Here is a 15,884-nt window from a genome sequence, read left to right on the forward strand (position 1 = left end):
TATTTGAGCCGGAACGCTAGCCGACTTACCGGTCTTAACTCTCGCCAACTCTGGAGATCTTAGGGAGAAGACACGTTCTCTCTGATCAGTGTCGCTGCCTGACATTTGTTCCTCTCCCTGATGAGGAGATCAGCTCCAGGTGTGGAGCTCCCACACCTGAACCCAATGCTCTCCTGAAGGAGTGTGTGGGGGGGGGCCCTCAGCTGGAATGTAGATTCCTCCACCCCCTCAGCTCCTTACACTGAGTTGTTCCCTGTGAAGACAGAAGCTTATTTTTTTTTAAAGGCTGTATGAATGCAACACATAGAAATGTACACGTCTTGTGGCTTTCGTAGGAAAACGCACAAAAAAATGAGGAGTATCTTTTCATAAGATGACATACAAACAGTTGTATGAGGATACGTTCACTGCCTGCTCAGCAGCAAACAGCAGACAGACACACTTAGACTATAGCTGATGAACATAGTGGAGCATTTAGCTAAAGAGACGGTTCAGGAGGTGGTGGAGACCAAATACTGAGCTCAAAAGATGTTGCTTTGTGCTTGCTTGACGTGTGAATAGGTGACTATTTGCTTAAATTCTGCATATCAACCTAAATATGTCAGCGTTGTGCTTCAATTTGTTTCTGCTGCCCCCAAGTGACCAAAAAAAGTAATCAGTTATTGCGACTGTAAATAGTCCAAAAATAGAGACATTTCAATAATAAACATACGTTTGTGTAACAGAGTAAATGCATTTTGTTCTTTCTGACCCACAAGAGTTAATTATGGACCCGCTGAGGATCCTGACTGTCCATTGACTGACTGACTGATTGATTGATTGAGCACTGATCTGAACACAAAGAGCCTGTTTATTGGGAAGTCATTTGCATTGGGTTTTATTTAAAAAGAACCCCGGGGAGATGCTTAACTTTGTTTTATGTATTTTTTATTGACACAGTGGGACCATCTGTCCATCGTCGCTCACAGCCAAATCTGTGAACTCAGAGTCTGGCACTGATTCAGCTGAGAACGGGGACACATGTTAAAAGGGTTTCCTTTTCCTGGATGAGCCTCTCTTCTTTTCAGCAATGCGCATAGATAAAAAAAAAATAAAAAATCATTTAGCTGCGTCCTTTAACTTTCCTTAAAGCACTGCCGTCTAGATTGCAGAGGGATTACAGATTATGATCTGGGACAGCGGAGAGCCGTTGCATAATTAACTCCGAGGCGAGGAATTGAGTTATTCCTCCGGTTTTAAGTGGAACAACGTGGGCGGCGCGTCGAGGAGTCGATGCTGAACCACCACAGCGGCTCCGCGCGGGACTCTCACGCTGGATGTGAAGCCGGAGTAGGGGGAGGAGGAGGGAAGAGGAGGAGGAGGAACACGACGGTGTAACCTGCGGAGGGAAAGCGTGCCAGCAAAGGGAGTTTTTTTTTTTTTGGTCCGGGGCCAGCCGTGAAGCGGGTGCGGTACAGTCCGTCTGATGGTGCGCGCCTCTCTCCAAAAAGGTGGATTCGGTTTCCAGTCCGCGTAACACAAACTGACGCAGCGACTTCATTTGAGGAGAAAAAGCCGGACCTGAACGGAGAGGACACCTGAAGGGATCCTCCTCACTGGACTGGATCTAATCTCTCTGGCCACGCGCCTTGTTCTCTGTTTAAGCAGCATCTTCTGTTTTTCTTTTTTTTTATTGGACACCATCAAGAAACTGAGCGACTTTTCTTCTTTTTTTTTTGCACAATTAAACTGAAGAGGGAGAGTCTCGGTGGATAAAACGGAGTCACAATAAGACATTTATTGACGCATGTGAACACTATGTGAACAATAAACGGGTGGAAATGCGTCGCAAATGCTTCTGTCTGCTCGAGGTAAGTTCTGCGCTTTTGGCTTCATTGGCTTAAACCATCGCATCCGGGTTTGTACATTTAATTAGAAATAGCTTAACTATCTTATTCAGCGGAATATCATCTTGATGTGAGAGGATTTAACACCATCATCCCATCCAGATGTCACTTTCGGGTATTGTCTGCATCTCACAGCTATTTAAAACATTTATTTGTATTATCCATTAGATAAAAACCTTTCTCTGAACTAAAAGCTTTGGCAGTAATCCAGACTTTCTTCTATCTGCACCGCAAAAAACAACAACCAATCTGCATCATATTTATCGAATTAGCGCTGTGCGTGTTTACTTTGCACACACTGAAGCATGAGCCATGAGTTTGGGTTAAGATGGCATGAGAAAAACGATCCCGAGTGACACGAGTCCTCCCTCCTTTTCCTTTTCTTCTTCTTCTGTGGGACTGGAGCTCAGATGCTGATGCTGAAAACACAGATTTGGGACACATGGAGATTAAAAGTGTTAATGCACTCCTCTCACTTCCTGTTCTCTGTGTTTGGAATCCCAGAAAGCAGAAGTCCAATTAACATTTTCAACTCTTGAAAGCTTTCCCGGGATGACTCATGTGAGGCTCGTGTTCGGGGCACAGAGGGGCTCATGTGGTTGGTTGGTGATGCTGCAGAAGCCGGAGGTGAATCACTTCAGGAGAGAGCACTAAGAATAGTCAAGAATCCTCTGAACCCTGCTGGCTTCTATTCGCGTCCTCCATTGTTGTGATTGAAGACCGGGACCCCCACTCACGTGTCTGCTGTGAGGTCAAAAAGAAACGGAGTACATTTACTCGAGTACTGTACTGTACTCGAGGTTTTATACTTAGATTATTAAACTCACATGAAACTTCTCCAGTTGATTACATTAAGACAATTATTGTTTTGTTTTACAAGTTTTCTGAAAATATTATGTTCAAATGAGGCATTTTCTTATTAAATATGAGCACATTTCCAGAACATAAACAGTGGATGAAGCCAGGTTCAACATTCTTATTTCATTTTGATGACATATTAGAGTCAAATGTTTTTACAGAGGGGATTTTTGATATCTCTTTGTATCTCTCCATGAATCATAAATACTGTCAACAGACAATACAAATCTGGTTAATCATGTTTTTAGTATTAACATGTTTTATAAATGATTCTCTGAATGATGTGTGAGCAACCCCCTCTGTAGAAAGCTTCAGAACATAGAGAGGAATGAAAGTGTAAAGTTTGGTGTATGTAAGAGCTACTGAAGTGGAGATTTCTGGAGTCTGAGAAAAAAGTAATCTAGAGAAAACGTCCTTTAAAGAGATGTTTAGTTAAACTACAGACATTTAGAAGACTCTACAGGTGAATAGGATCAAAAAATAGATATACTCATAGATATCACCATGAATCTTCACCAGTTCATTACTCACATTAAGGTGATTGTTTTTTGAATTACAAGTCTTCCTAAACGTTATGTTCAGATATGTAAATTAAATTAACCTTTGAAATCTACAGATGCAAACAGACAAAGTAGTAAAATAAACACCTAAATGTGAATTTTAAATGTTTTCTTTCCACTATAGTCTGAAAGAAGACTCTTTAAACTGACCAGTGCATTCAAAAAAACAACAATGTTTTGAGGTACTTTTTCTGAGTATTTCAGTGGTAGAAAAAGAAGTACTCAGATGTTATACTCAAGGAACCGGAGCCACAGTGTGCAAATATTCTGTTAGTAAAAGTCATGCATTCAAATGTTTACTTGAGTGCAAAATACACTAATTATGCAAGTTAGTTACTGTCAGATAAATGCTGTGCAGTATAAAGCGGAGTAGAATTTTAAAGTAGCATGAAATAGAAATACTCAAGTGAAGTACAAGTACCTAAAAACTAAACTTAAATAATGATTTCAAACCTGGGAGAAATATTGTATTTTTTTGCAGTTATCCTTTACCACTTGTGTTCATTTTTTGCAGATTACTTTTCATAAAAACAATGATCAGATTATAAAACGTTATCAAGTCATTTTAATCTGAAACTGAGTTCTTAAATCAGAGAATTTCAACCTGCTTTCATTCAAATCAACTTGATTCAAGAGGAGATTGTTGTGCTTCGTTGGATCTTGATTCAGAGTGTTTGTTTTGTGTTTGAGTCGGTGACATTTTGTGGTGAAACACACACCTCAGGGCTGCTGCCGGTTGGCTGCAGCTCACAGACACTTTAAATATCAGAGGCAAATATTAAAGGCAACAATACACATGCTGCAAACATATTTAAGCTGCTTCACTGATTCAAACGGAGGTCTAAAATGTGCTCTGTAAGTTGTGAAAAGAAACCGTTCTGAAACAGTTGCCGCCAACGTTACTAGCCATAGAAATAGAACAGACTAAGGAGCAGCTGGCTAATTAGCTCGCTTGCTAATTCCACCATGCTTTAATGCTACACTGGTTACAGAAAATGAGCCGAACAGTGTGCTGGTCTCTACTTGTCCCTCCGACTCGCTCATCTCTTCTCCAGAGAAGGACAAGCTAACAAGCTAACTATCCAACTGTCCGTCTCCTGAGCTGCATTCACTCTCTTCCCGGTAATCTGCGACACTGACGTGTGTTGTCCCCATAACAGCTAACAACAATCTTTAGATTTTTTTGTACTCATCAAAGTATGTAAAATGTCCTATTTTACTTCTATGTTGCAAGCTCTCTTCCTGTCCGTTTCAACACATATTTGTTGTTCACCGTGTAGCATTATCAGGGATCTGCTGATCTCCAGAGCGCATATTTTCACTGAATACCTGCCGATAGCGATCAGCAACTGAAACTTTACTTAACCCCACGATGGATAAACTGGTTAATTAATCTGCGGTTCACATGAGGCAAAACCAGAGAGTGAGTCAAACCAGTGGGACTAATGTAGAATAAGAAGATGCATTTGAAATAATAAGATGTCATCAAATTCTGTTTATTATTATGACACTTTATGATGAAAGGATCTGTCCCGACGTCTCACAGAGGACACCAACATGTCCAGAAGCAGCCGTGGAATAGACTCTCATTTAGAACATTTATTAAACATGCAAAAGCAGAATAAGCTGCATGTTCTTACTACTTAAGAGAATATGGTTTTAAAAAGCTTTTCAGGACCTGATTGTAGACAGAAACAATGTTTTACCAACTCAAATAACCCCAAAATATTGCTCACACCAATGCTTTGCTCATAATAATTCATTAATGCGTATATAACTCTAGAAGTGTGGCCTTCTTTTTGTTGACAATAATCCCGTGACTGTAGGCGCAACAACTAATTCCACATCATTGCATTTTAATCACGAGCGTCTTCCACACAAATAAAATGACGCCCCGCTGATTAAATACAGGTTTGTTTCATCCTGTGGGTTTAACGTGGCGGCTGTCAGTCACGTTGTTGAGCTTTAATTAGGTGGGAGGAGGGCGGACGGCCAGCAGTACAGCAGGTGACGTCCTCTGATACCTGGCCAGGACTCAGTGAGCGTGAAACAGACGCAGCGAGCCACCGGGGGACAGTTCAACCCAGTAACATCTGCTTCAGTTACAGTCTGCATGACGTGACTACGCACTCTGCTGCAACCATCAGGTATCAATGTGCCTTTAACGCTCACATGTAATGATACAAAAATTCTTCAAAGAAATGTTTTCTTTGGGTTCTGCCAAAAAAGGGAAAAAGTTAAATGTGGTTCAGATGTTGCAATAATGAGAAGTATGTTTTATTTAAAGGGCCAGTGTGCAGAATTTTGCGGTACCTTTTGGCAGAAATTGAATATCATATTCAGACTTTTCATTATTGTATAGTAACCTGACACTAAGTGTTTTCGTTAGTTTAGAATGAGCAGTTTTTATCCGTCATGCTGCATGCTGGGGTGTCGATATGACCTCAAATTTCTATCACAGTAGTTTTAGTGTTTTTCTGCAGTGAGGTAATATTTAACGGTATTACAAAAATGAAAAGGGATGTCCCCTTCAAAACATGATTCTACCAAATATCACTCTATTCGTAATGTAAGGGAACATATTTTAAGAAAGAAAAAATACATTTTAAACACAGATGTGCTTATTGGCTCCAAATACGAGTGGACATGAGGTATCCCCTGTGTTTCTGCCCCATAATGTAAATGTAGTGTGATCCACTCAGAGTTAGTAGTAACAGCCGTGCTGTTGTTTTTAATTGTGGGTGAGCTGTGGTGCTGAGCAACCTGAAGCGCAACAATAAAAAAATGTTTTTTAACAAATGTACTGTTGTTTTAGTATTTCAAAGCCAAACTGGTAATTACATTACACTTGACATTGACATATTTGAAGAAATTGAAAGCTGACATAACCTATTACATCTTAACAAGAGTTTGAATATATGCCTTTTTTTCATCAAAACGATCTGTTGAATGCTCGTCGGCCGCTCTAACAAGATGTCAAAATGAAAAGCAGGAGTTTGTGTGATGAAACGCAGACTGTGATGGAGTCACGTAATTCTCTCCCTCGTCCTTGTGTGTAAAAACCAAAAAAGCATTATCAAAATGCAAAATACATGTTGTGCCCGAACCTGACACCAGTGATGAAACCGGTATACCGCCATCTTTCTACAGTAGCCCAGAACGGACAAACACAAACTCCGACTCTAGAGAGAGTTTGTGTTTTTACCTCACCTGCAGGCCACCGTAGTTCTTGTGAAACCGTGGTACCGCCGGCCGCCATCTGACCTCTGTTGCTCCTAAGGTATGTGTGTGATTATGGCAAGGATGAACGGCGTTAACCGCGGTTGGAAAGGGAAGGAACGAGATGGTTTCTATGGGTAATAGCAGCCGCCGGCAGGTACTCAAGGACATTCGCAGCGACATGCGGGGTCAACTTAACAAAGGCCAAGCAAAAAACTAAACCCATGACATTTTAGTCTTCTCTGCCTCTCAATAAAACCCCATTGACAGATGCATGACTGGTTTCCACGCGTCCCCAGTGCAACGTGCAGCACAACGCACACATTTACCAGCAGTCACAAGAAATCCAGTCTGGATGCAAAATGCTGTCATGTAACAAAACCAGGTTCTCACCTTTTATCATCCCGGTTGTGTAAATGCAGCAGATACTATATTACATCGTTGTTGTGCTGAAATACAAGCTGTTTCTTCAGTCACACGAGACACAGCAGATACATGCACATAACCCTCTCCTGAATTATGTAACATTATTTAATGTTTCCCCTCCTTTTGCACACAAGTCGCTGCAACCGCGCACACAATGCACACAAATTAATGTGAATTTTAGCTCTGCAGCCCTCCAAGAAGGTAAATAACTGCTAAGCCTTTATATTTTATTGAATCCTTGTATCTGTAAACATGAAACAAACTACAAAGCGCTCCAAATTATTCGAGAGGAGTTGTTAATACATGTATCATCGTCTGCTCAAGGGCACCGCAAGTCTTTCGGTTGGATTCAACTTCGCCGACTGTACGTGGGGGAATTAATAAGCCGTGTCAAACGTGTTCTGTTGATGATTGATCCGCTGATTGGTGGCTCTTCTCTGTTTTCAGGTGTGTGCCATCATGAGCCTCCTCCTGCCTTCCGGCTCTCTTGCAGATCTGACGTGTGAAGCTCTGCTCATGCTGTCGGGAAATGTCTCCTGTAAGTCCATGTTTACAACTACAGCAACTGCTTTTAAAGGCCAGTTGTGTTTCCAGTCGCTCCGCTGTGAGCAAATTGATTTCAAGCCTTTTCCATTCACAACTCTGTCCTTGTGTTGATTGGAAAAAATTATTAGCGCGCCTCCATGTAGACCTCACATGTACAGTAATAACTGGTTATTAAACACTGTAAACCGCAGCACACACCCAGAGAGCACACACACACACACACACACACACACACACACACACACACACACACACAACGTATCAACTCAACATAAAAACACAATGTAACGACTCAACACAATAACACAACGTAACAACTTAACATAATAACACAATGTAACAACTCAACATCACACAATGTAACGACTCAACACAATAACACAACGTAACAACTTAACATAATAAAACAATGTAAGAACTTAACACAATAACACAACGTAACAACTTAACATAATAAAACAATGTAAGAACTTAACATAATAACACAACGTAACAACTTAACATAATAAAACAATGTAACAACTTAACATAATAACACAATGTAACAACTCAACATCACACAATGTAACAACTCAACACAATAACACAATGTAACAACTCAACATAATAACACAATGTAACAATTCAAAATAATAACACAACGTATCAACTCAACATAAAAACACAATGTAACGACTCAACACAATAACACAACGTAACAACTTAACATAACACAATGTAACAATGCAACATAATAACACAATGTAACAACTCAACACAATAACACAACGTAACAAGTCAACATAACACAATGTAACAACTCAACATAATAACACAATGTATTATTATTTTGTACATGAAAATAACATGTTTTCCTATTGGTATTGAAGCTCTTTTGTATTACCAACAATACTGCAAATTCTGAAATGATAGCCAGCCCCAGCAACGACTGAGGTGTGATGGGAGTAAAAAAAATTAACTAAATGTTTGTTTGTCAGTAATAGTGCTGGTCTACCCACCAAGAACTTTATTACCTGTTACATTACTTTTGTAACTGTAACTATTGTGCTTTTAAACACATCCACACTTCACATATTCTGTATTTAAAGCTATGGTGGAGTGCTTCATTTACATTCATGGTTAGAGGAAGAATTACTTGGTTAATGTCTTTGTCAATAATACTTAAATATTTGTTGACTTACAAGCATTTGAGTGAACAAAATGTTTCTGGTGAGGATCAATTCTCAAACTAATCTGTTCTCATTTTAGATTTTTCTTTCATTCATTTATTTTTCTCATATGTTTAAATATATCTGCGTCAACTATTCTCCAGCAGAACATCCTTATCTCCTGATCTTTAAAAAAAAAAAAATCTAAATCTTCTCAAGTTATTGCAGAAATAATAGCCTTACCCTCGGGGCACGTCTACATTCATATTTGCTGCTACCATCCCATTATTGCTGGAGGAAAGGTCTGTCACCAGTGTTTACCGTTGCCCTTTAATGCGCACCCTTTGTAGCCGTTAATCTGGATGTAATAAGATTTCCTTAGCCGTCCTCTGAAGTGTGCAAACAAAGATTGAGGTTATTGATGAATGTCTTTCCCTCTGGATTTTGCAGTACAGTCGCTGGCCTCCACCTGGAACCAAACCCTGAGTAACGCCACAGGTCAGTGGAGCGGTGAGTCGAAACACATTCCCTCTGTTCACAATGTGTGAAACTGATTCAATGCAGCGCTACTACAAAGCAGAGATTGTTGTGGAACACTCCAGGGGGGGAATATGTTTGATCTGATTTCAGATTATAGACGCTAACATCAAAGTCAATGCTGGAAATAGATTTGGAGACAACACTCAGGAGTAATCATTAAATCCCGTGCACAAACACATTGTTCCATCCCCAACAATTTACCGTTGGAGCGTTGTCAGGATTCCACCGTGGCTATATGTAGTCCCAAGCCAATGCCGGGAATGTACTGTACGGTCTGTGCCTGACATTGCTGTCCTCGCGCTGCAGGCTCGGGACTCTACTGTGACACCTCCATCGATGGCATTGGCACCTGCTGGCCCAGGAGCGGCGCGGGCCAGACGGTGTCGCGACCCTGTCCGGAGATGTTCTACGGCGTCAGATACAACACCACCAGTAAGTCCTCCCGCGTCAAAGCTCCTGCAGCTAAACAAGAAACAATAGATTCAAAAGACAGATTTAGTTTGATGTCACCCCCAACCTCCCTCCACCCTTACTCGTCTTCCCCCTGGGCAAATCCTGTTTATGTAATTGCGCACACAAAGAAATTAGCATGAGCATACAAATTAGCGAGAGAAAAGTGTAGAAAACAACATGTGTTCACAAAGTAGGACCGCTGCAGATAATATAGCAGAAAGAAAGAAGAAAGGAGCTTGATGCACTGAAGACAAGATGACCCGCTGTGAGAAAATGTTGTGTGTATGAGGTGTAAATCGCGGCTGTCTGAGATGCTTAAGGCTGTTAAAACGATCGAAACAAGAGATAAATTTACTGGTGTTTATTCTTAATTTTTCCTAACTAGTCAATACTACTTCTGAATACTTGATCTGGACCATATAGCCAAATAATCGGACCCATTTCGATGCAAAGTGTTTCTGTAGATGTTTGAGAGATCAGATTTTTGTGCTTTTTCTTTAAGTAAGTGAAGTGGTTTAGATTTCTGCTCTGGTGTCGAACTCTACCTGAACTCCTCTGCACCAGAGTTTCTTTAAAGGTCTTAACTCTTAAAGTACAACTGAAAGTTAATTGCTGCAGCAAACAGATCTGCTCTCTAAATTGCATGTCTGGTGTTCTCTTCTGAAAAGAAATCTGTTCTCAAATGTTTTCTTATAAGCAAGGCAAGGCAAGGCAAGTTTATTTGTATAGCACATTTCAACAACAAGGCAATTCAAAGTGCTTCACATAAAACCATTAAAAGCATCAAAACATAATGCAAAAGAAAAGGAGATTTAAAAACAATTAGGAACATTCATTGAAACATTAAAAACAGTCATTAAAACACTAAAAAGCTAAAAACAGTGCAGTGCAGTTTAAGAAATAAAATACAGTAGTAAAATGCAGAAATTGATTAAAATCCTTAAATGTGGTTCAATCAAAGGCAGCAGCAAACAGAAACGTCTTCAGTTTGGATTTAAAGGAGCTGAGGGTCTCAGCAGACCTGCAGCTTTCTGGGACTTTGTTCCAGATATGTGGTGCAGAAAAACTGAACGCTGCTTCTCCGTGTTTAGTCCTGATTCTGGGAACAGAAAGTAGTCCCAGACGACCTGAGGGGTCGGGATGGTTCATAAGGTAGCAGCAGATCAGAGATGTATTTTGGCCCTAAACCATTCAGTGCTTTATAAACCAACAGCAGGATTTTAAAGTGATTTTTTTGTTAGACAGGAAGCCAGTGCAAAGACCTCAGAACTGGAGTGATGTCTTTGAGCTGCAGCGTTCTGATTGACTTTTTACAGAGACCTGTGAACACACCGTTACAGTAGTCCAGTCTACTGAAGATAAATGCATGGACAAGTTTTTCCAAATCCTGTTGAGACATATAAGCTGTAAGAATGGCAATCGGTCGTCCACCACTTTGTTTCCCCACTCAAATATCTCAGCAACTACTTTGTTTTGTTCAGATATTCCCCAGAGGAAGAATCCTTCTGAGTTTGGTCATCACATTTTAATTTGATACCAATACTTTGGTTTATGACCAGATGCAGGCAGCAACCTCCAGGTCTTCACCTTCAACCAAAGTTATGTGTTAAAGTTGCATTCTCTCTAATGTCCATCAGGGGGCGACTCCTCTGGTTGTATAGAAGTCTATGAGAAAATGACTCTACTTCTCTCTTGATTTATTACCTCAGTAAACATTGTAAACATGAGTTTATGGTCTCAATCTCTAGTTTCAAGTCTTCTTCAATACAGCATGATGTTCATTTAGTACATTATGGTCCATTTAGAGTATAACAGACCATAAAGCAGGGTATGCTTTAGGGCGGGGCTACACGGTGATTGATAGGTCTCTACCAGAGAGGTATATACGGTGTCTCTACGTCACTCCTTCTCAGTCCAAATATAGTTGCTTCCTGTTCACTGTTTGCAAAAAAAAAACATGGCATCGGCTGTAATCCAAGATGGCGAAGGTGAAACCGCCGAACTCGATACTTCAAAAAATTCAATTAATTTCAATTTATTTTGTATAGCCCAAAATCACAAATTACACATTTGCCTCAGAGGGCTTAACAATCTGTACAACATCCTCTGTCCCAGGACCCTCATCGGAACAGGAAAAACTCCCCCCAAAAAAACCTTTAACGGGGAGAAAAGAGGAAGAGACCTGAGGGAGAGCAACAGAGGAGGGATCCCTCTCCCAGTATGGACAGAACAAATCCACAAACGTCCACTTCTTATATACAGTCTGTGGTCAGATACCTGTACGTAGATCTAACGACATCACCGTCAGCCTCAGCTGTGGTTTGATTTTAATCTTCCACACGGGTGAGGTATTAAGATTATTAATTAAACAATGGCATCAGATTCATACCCAAAGCCCAGGTATTGACATCGGGGACTGAAAAACTCTGATCATTTATAAAGTCAATGATTCTGATCAAATACGGATCAGTAGTCTGTGACGTGTTTTCATTTATTGCACTGTGGCGCTCAGCACAGTAAACACAATTCAGTACATTTAGGAGATAAAAGCTGACGTGTTTCTTGGTCATTTAAAGTGTGAAACCCCCACAGGACCCTGAGGACAGAGAGAGAGAGAGAGAGAGAGAGAGAGAGAGAGAGAGAGAGAGAGAGAGAGAGAGAGAGAGAGAGAGAGAGATACAGAGAGGAGTGAGAGAGAGAGAGAAAGACAGAGATGAGAGAGAGAGAGACAGAGGAGCGAGAGAGAGAGAGAGAGAGAGAGAGACAGAGAGACGAGAGAGAGAGACAGAGACAGAGAGAAGAGGAACGAGAGAGAGAGAGAGAGAGCTAGAGAGGAGAGAGGAGAGAGAGAGACGGGTTATAATTCAGCTCACCAGTAATTTGACACTGCGAGGTTCACGTCACCTTCAGGATTTTAACATAATCTCCATTCAAGCGCAGACTAAAAGCCTTAACAAAGACCTCCCATCCGCTGACTCCACTAGCGAGGGTCAATAGTGGAAAAAGGTGTTTACTTTATGGAGATTTAGGGCCGAATCACTAACTGAATGTTAAACCCCCCCCCCATGATATCGCTCCTGAAGTCAAGTTAAATGAAGCTTTAACTTGAAGGTGTATTTTTAGCCTGAATTTATTATTTATCCCTCTTGAATATTTTATATTTTTTTCACCGATGAGGTCAGAAGAGGCTAAAGGCAAAACATTTAATGAAGCCGCTTTGCTGTCACTTCATTTGCTAAAAGTTTCATTGTGAAAGGTAGAAAAACACAGTGACCTTAAAGAGTTTTCTTTTTTTCTCTTCCAGGGTTTTTTTATTCACCACTTTGAAAGCAGCAGTTTGTTCCTCTCCTCTTTCGTTAAGGACGCCTAATGTGAACACAGCACAATAATGTTATTCAGAAAACACTAAACAGCACAAATGAGTCTGATGGAGCTCGGTGAGCGGCGGTGGAGCAGCTGATGGGTGGGCCACACATGGGTTTTTATTACTGTTTAAAATCTGTGGATTTACGACAGCTGTTAAATATATGCACTAAAATGTACAATGCTTGCCTCTGAAATGTAGTATAAAGTGGCAAAAAATGGAAGCACCTAAGTATAAGTACCTCAAAATTATACTTAAGTACAGTACTTAAACGTGAACGTACTTTCCACAACAGTCTGCCTCTCTGCTCGCTTCAGCAAGCATTTTAACCAGCAGCACATGTTCGATGTTGTCCGTCTTTATAGGAAGCGTTTCAGTTCTTTATGATAGTTTAGAGGGTTGTGCGTCTTGTGGAAGGTGTTGAAATTCAAAAATTGCCTCACAAGACAAAACAATGTAACCAAAGAATATGGAGACACAGACTGAACCGGCTGTGACCAATTAGTTTACGCTCCATTTCATCGGTGACGGATTCACTGCCACCAGAAGACGAGGTTGCCATCAATTCCCGTGTGTCTATGTGGCGCTATGGTGTAAACAGCTGATCCACTTCATCTGTTTTTAAGCTTCTTTTTTTTATTACACAAACCCTTTTTTTATTAGATGACACAGCTCTAAAAGTCCACAGTCAATACATAAGATTAAAGGAAACCAATATATTTTTTAAATGAAAACAGGATAAGGAAAGGAAATGTATAAGAAGATGGAGGAAGAAGTAGTAGTAGTAGTAGTAGGGTAAGTAGTATTAGGACAATAATAAGTGGCTTTAGAGGAAGGCGAGTGCAGAGCGGGTCGTCCAGAGTGGGCACTTAAAAGCCTGAGTGGATGTGGAGCTGCTCCTCAGATCCAGAGGCAGATTATTGCAGAGTTCAAGTCCAGAGTGCAAAAGTCAGCTTCCCTTTTTAGTCTCGAGTTGTTGGTGCAGGAAGAAGATCTGGGACGGATTTCAGCCGCAGATCAACTCTTAACGCCAAGAGACAAATCCACGATAAGATTTATAGACAAGGAAAACCAATTACAATTAAATTGGATTCTGAGAAGAAGAAGAAGAAGAGTGATGCAAATTCTTGTTTCTGCTCCAGTTTCAGAAAGAATGACGAGTCATGAACCCAGAAATGTTAAGCCCTCATCTGGACCCTCAAAACTTTATTTTCAGCAGATCATTAACAGATTACTAAAGGAGAAAACTGTAACAGCTGCACATAATTCAGATCCTTTACTTTAATAAGAGTACTAATACCACACTGTGAAAATACAAGTTAAAGTCCTGCATTGAAGCATAATCAGAGAAATGTAGGTAAAGTGTTCTACTATTATATATTCACTAGTCTATCTATCACTAGATTATTACATACTCATGCATTAATGTAAAAACAGGATTTTATTTTATTTCAGCCTTCTTTGAAGTATTAGTTAATGATTATTTTCATTATGAATTACTCTGCTGATTATTTTCTCCCTTTAATAAATTGATTGTAAAGAAAATATAATGACAATTTAAAGCTTTATTACTAATGTATTAACAGTATTAATAATACATCAACATTATTAATAAGTTTACATTATTAACATTATTACTAATACATTTACATTATTAACATTATTAAAAGAAAAAACTGGAAATCTGGAACCATGAAATATTTTTAGACTGTTATCAAAATAGTTGCCAATTCATTTTCAGTCAGTTTTTTAATTGATTATTAATTTCAACTGTACTTCTATAATTGGGGGTCTAATTAACAAAAAAACATCATGTTTTGTGTGCAACAATCCTAATTTGTAAAGCAACTAAAGCTGTCAGATAAATGCAGAGAGTGGCGTGAAAAGGAACACACTCTCTTGTAAAGTACAAGTGCCTCTGATGCGTCCCTCTGTAGAGAATGTGAGTAAATGTACTTTGTTAAATTCCACCACTGCAGCGTTGAGCCTCAGTCTTTGTGACTGATGAAGTTACAGCCAACATGTTGTCTTAAAATACAACCTGATGCTAAAAATGCTGAACAGAAGTAAAGCTGACATCCATTGTGTGTGTGTGGTGTGTGTTAGTGTCCATGCCCTGAATAGCACTAGCCTATGAAACAGCACTTCCACGAATCAGGTTAGTAGGTAGCCAACCGGGCTGGAATTCCAAATTTAGATCGAGACAAATCCTTGATTTAAAGGGACAGCGCGTAGTTTTAGCAGTGTGGTTGAAGATTGCAACCAATTGAAACCTCTCCGCTCACTCCTTCCTTTTACAAGACTGAGGTATAGTGAGCCGTCAAGTGCAAAACCATCAAACTATTCCATAATATACATACATACATATATATATATATTAGCAAAACTTTAGGAACAACTGAAGTTAGATGGTTACAAACATGAGTCTCTTTCTAGAGTCAGTGTTTGGTTTGTCTTTCCTGGGCTACCGTAGAACATGACGGTGGAACATGGCGGACTCCGCCTCCCGCTCCCTACGTAGATATGAAGGGCTCATTCTAAGCTAACGAACACAACGATTCGAAATGTTGCTCTGAATATTATATTATATTTCTGCCAATAGATGTCCTGAAATGCAACAACACTGGTCCTTTAAGTTTCAGAGCCGTAGAAGTGTGTGAACATGGCTTCACTCTTTTTGAATCAGAACGAGTCAAACTGATCATATTAGGACAGATGTTTAAAATCACTGGCCATCATTTCAATGCATTGAGGTCAAGTCAAGACCAAGATAAACATATTAGCACAGTATAATAATAGAAAGAATAAAACCTGAGTCCTGTGTCAGAATTATGAACTTAATAAGCTTTTTAAGGAGTTGACAGGAAACAAGTGTGAAAATCAA

At 39.9% G+C, this 15,884-nt stretch overlaps 1 protein-coding gene across 2 annotated transcripts in view; it reads left to right on the forward strand.

The window, feature by feature from the left end:
• The first annotated feature begins 1,331 nt into the window (after positions 1-1,331).
• The window catches only part of LOC137891944 (corticotropin-releasing factor receptor 1-like), a 51,884-nt gene continuing 37,331 nt past the window's right edge, over positions 1,332-15,884 (forward strand). For both annotated transcript variants that reach the window (XM_068736814.1, XM_068736813.1), the window contains exons 1-4: positions 1,332-1,850; positions 7,397-7,487; positions 9,094-9,153; positions 9,490-9,615. In XM_068736814.1, the coding sequence (XP_068592915.1) occupies positions 1,821-1,850; positions 7,397-7,487; positions 9,094-9,153; positions 9,490-9,615 (307 nt within the window). In that variant the 5' untranslated portion in view covers positions 1,332-1,820. The remainder of the gene's footprint in view (positions 1,851-7,396; positions 7,488-9,093; positions 9,154-9,489; positions 9,616-15,884) is intronic.

The sequence above is a fragment of the Cebidichthys violaceus genome, unplaced genomic scaffold, assembly GCF_023349555.1.
Source record: "Cebidichthys violaceus isolate CVI_PGR_0920_01 unplaced genomic scaffold, fCebVio1.0.p SCAF_72, whole genome shotgun sequence".
NCBI classification, from domain to species: domain Eukaryota; kingdom Metazoa; phylum Chordata; class Actinopteri; order Perciformes; family Stichaeidae; genus Cebidichthys; species Cebidichthys violaceus.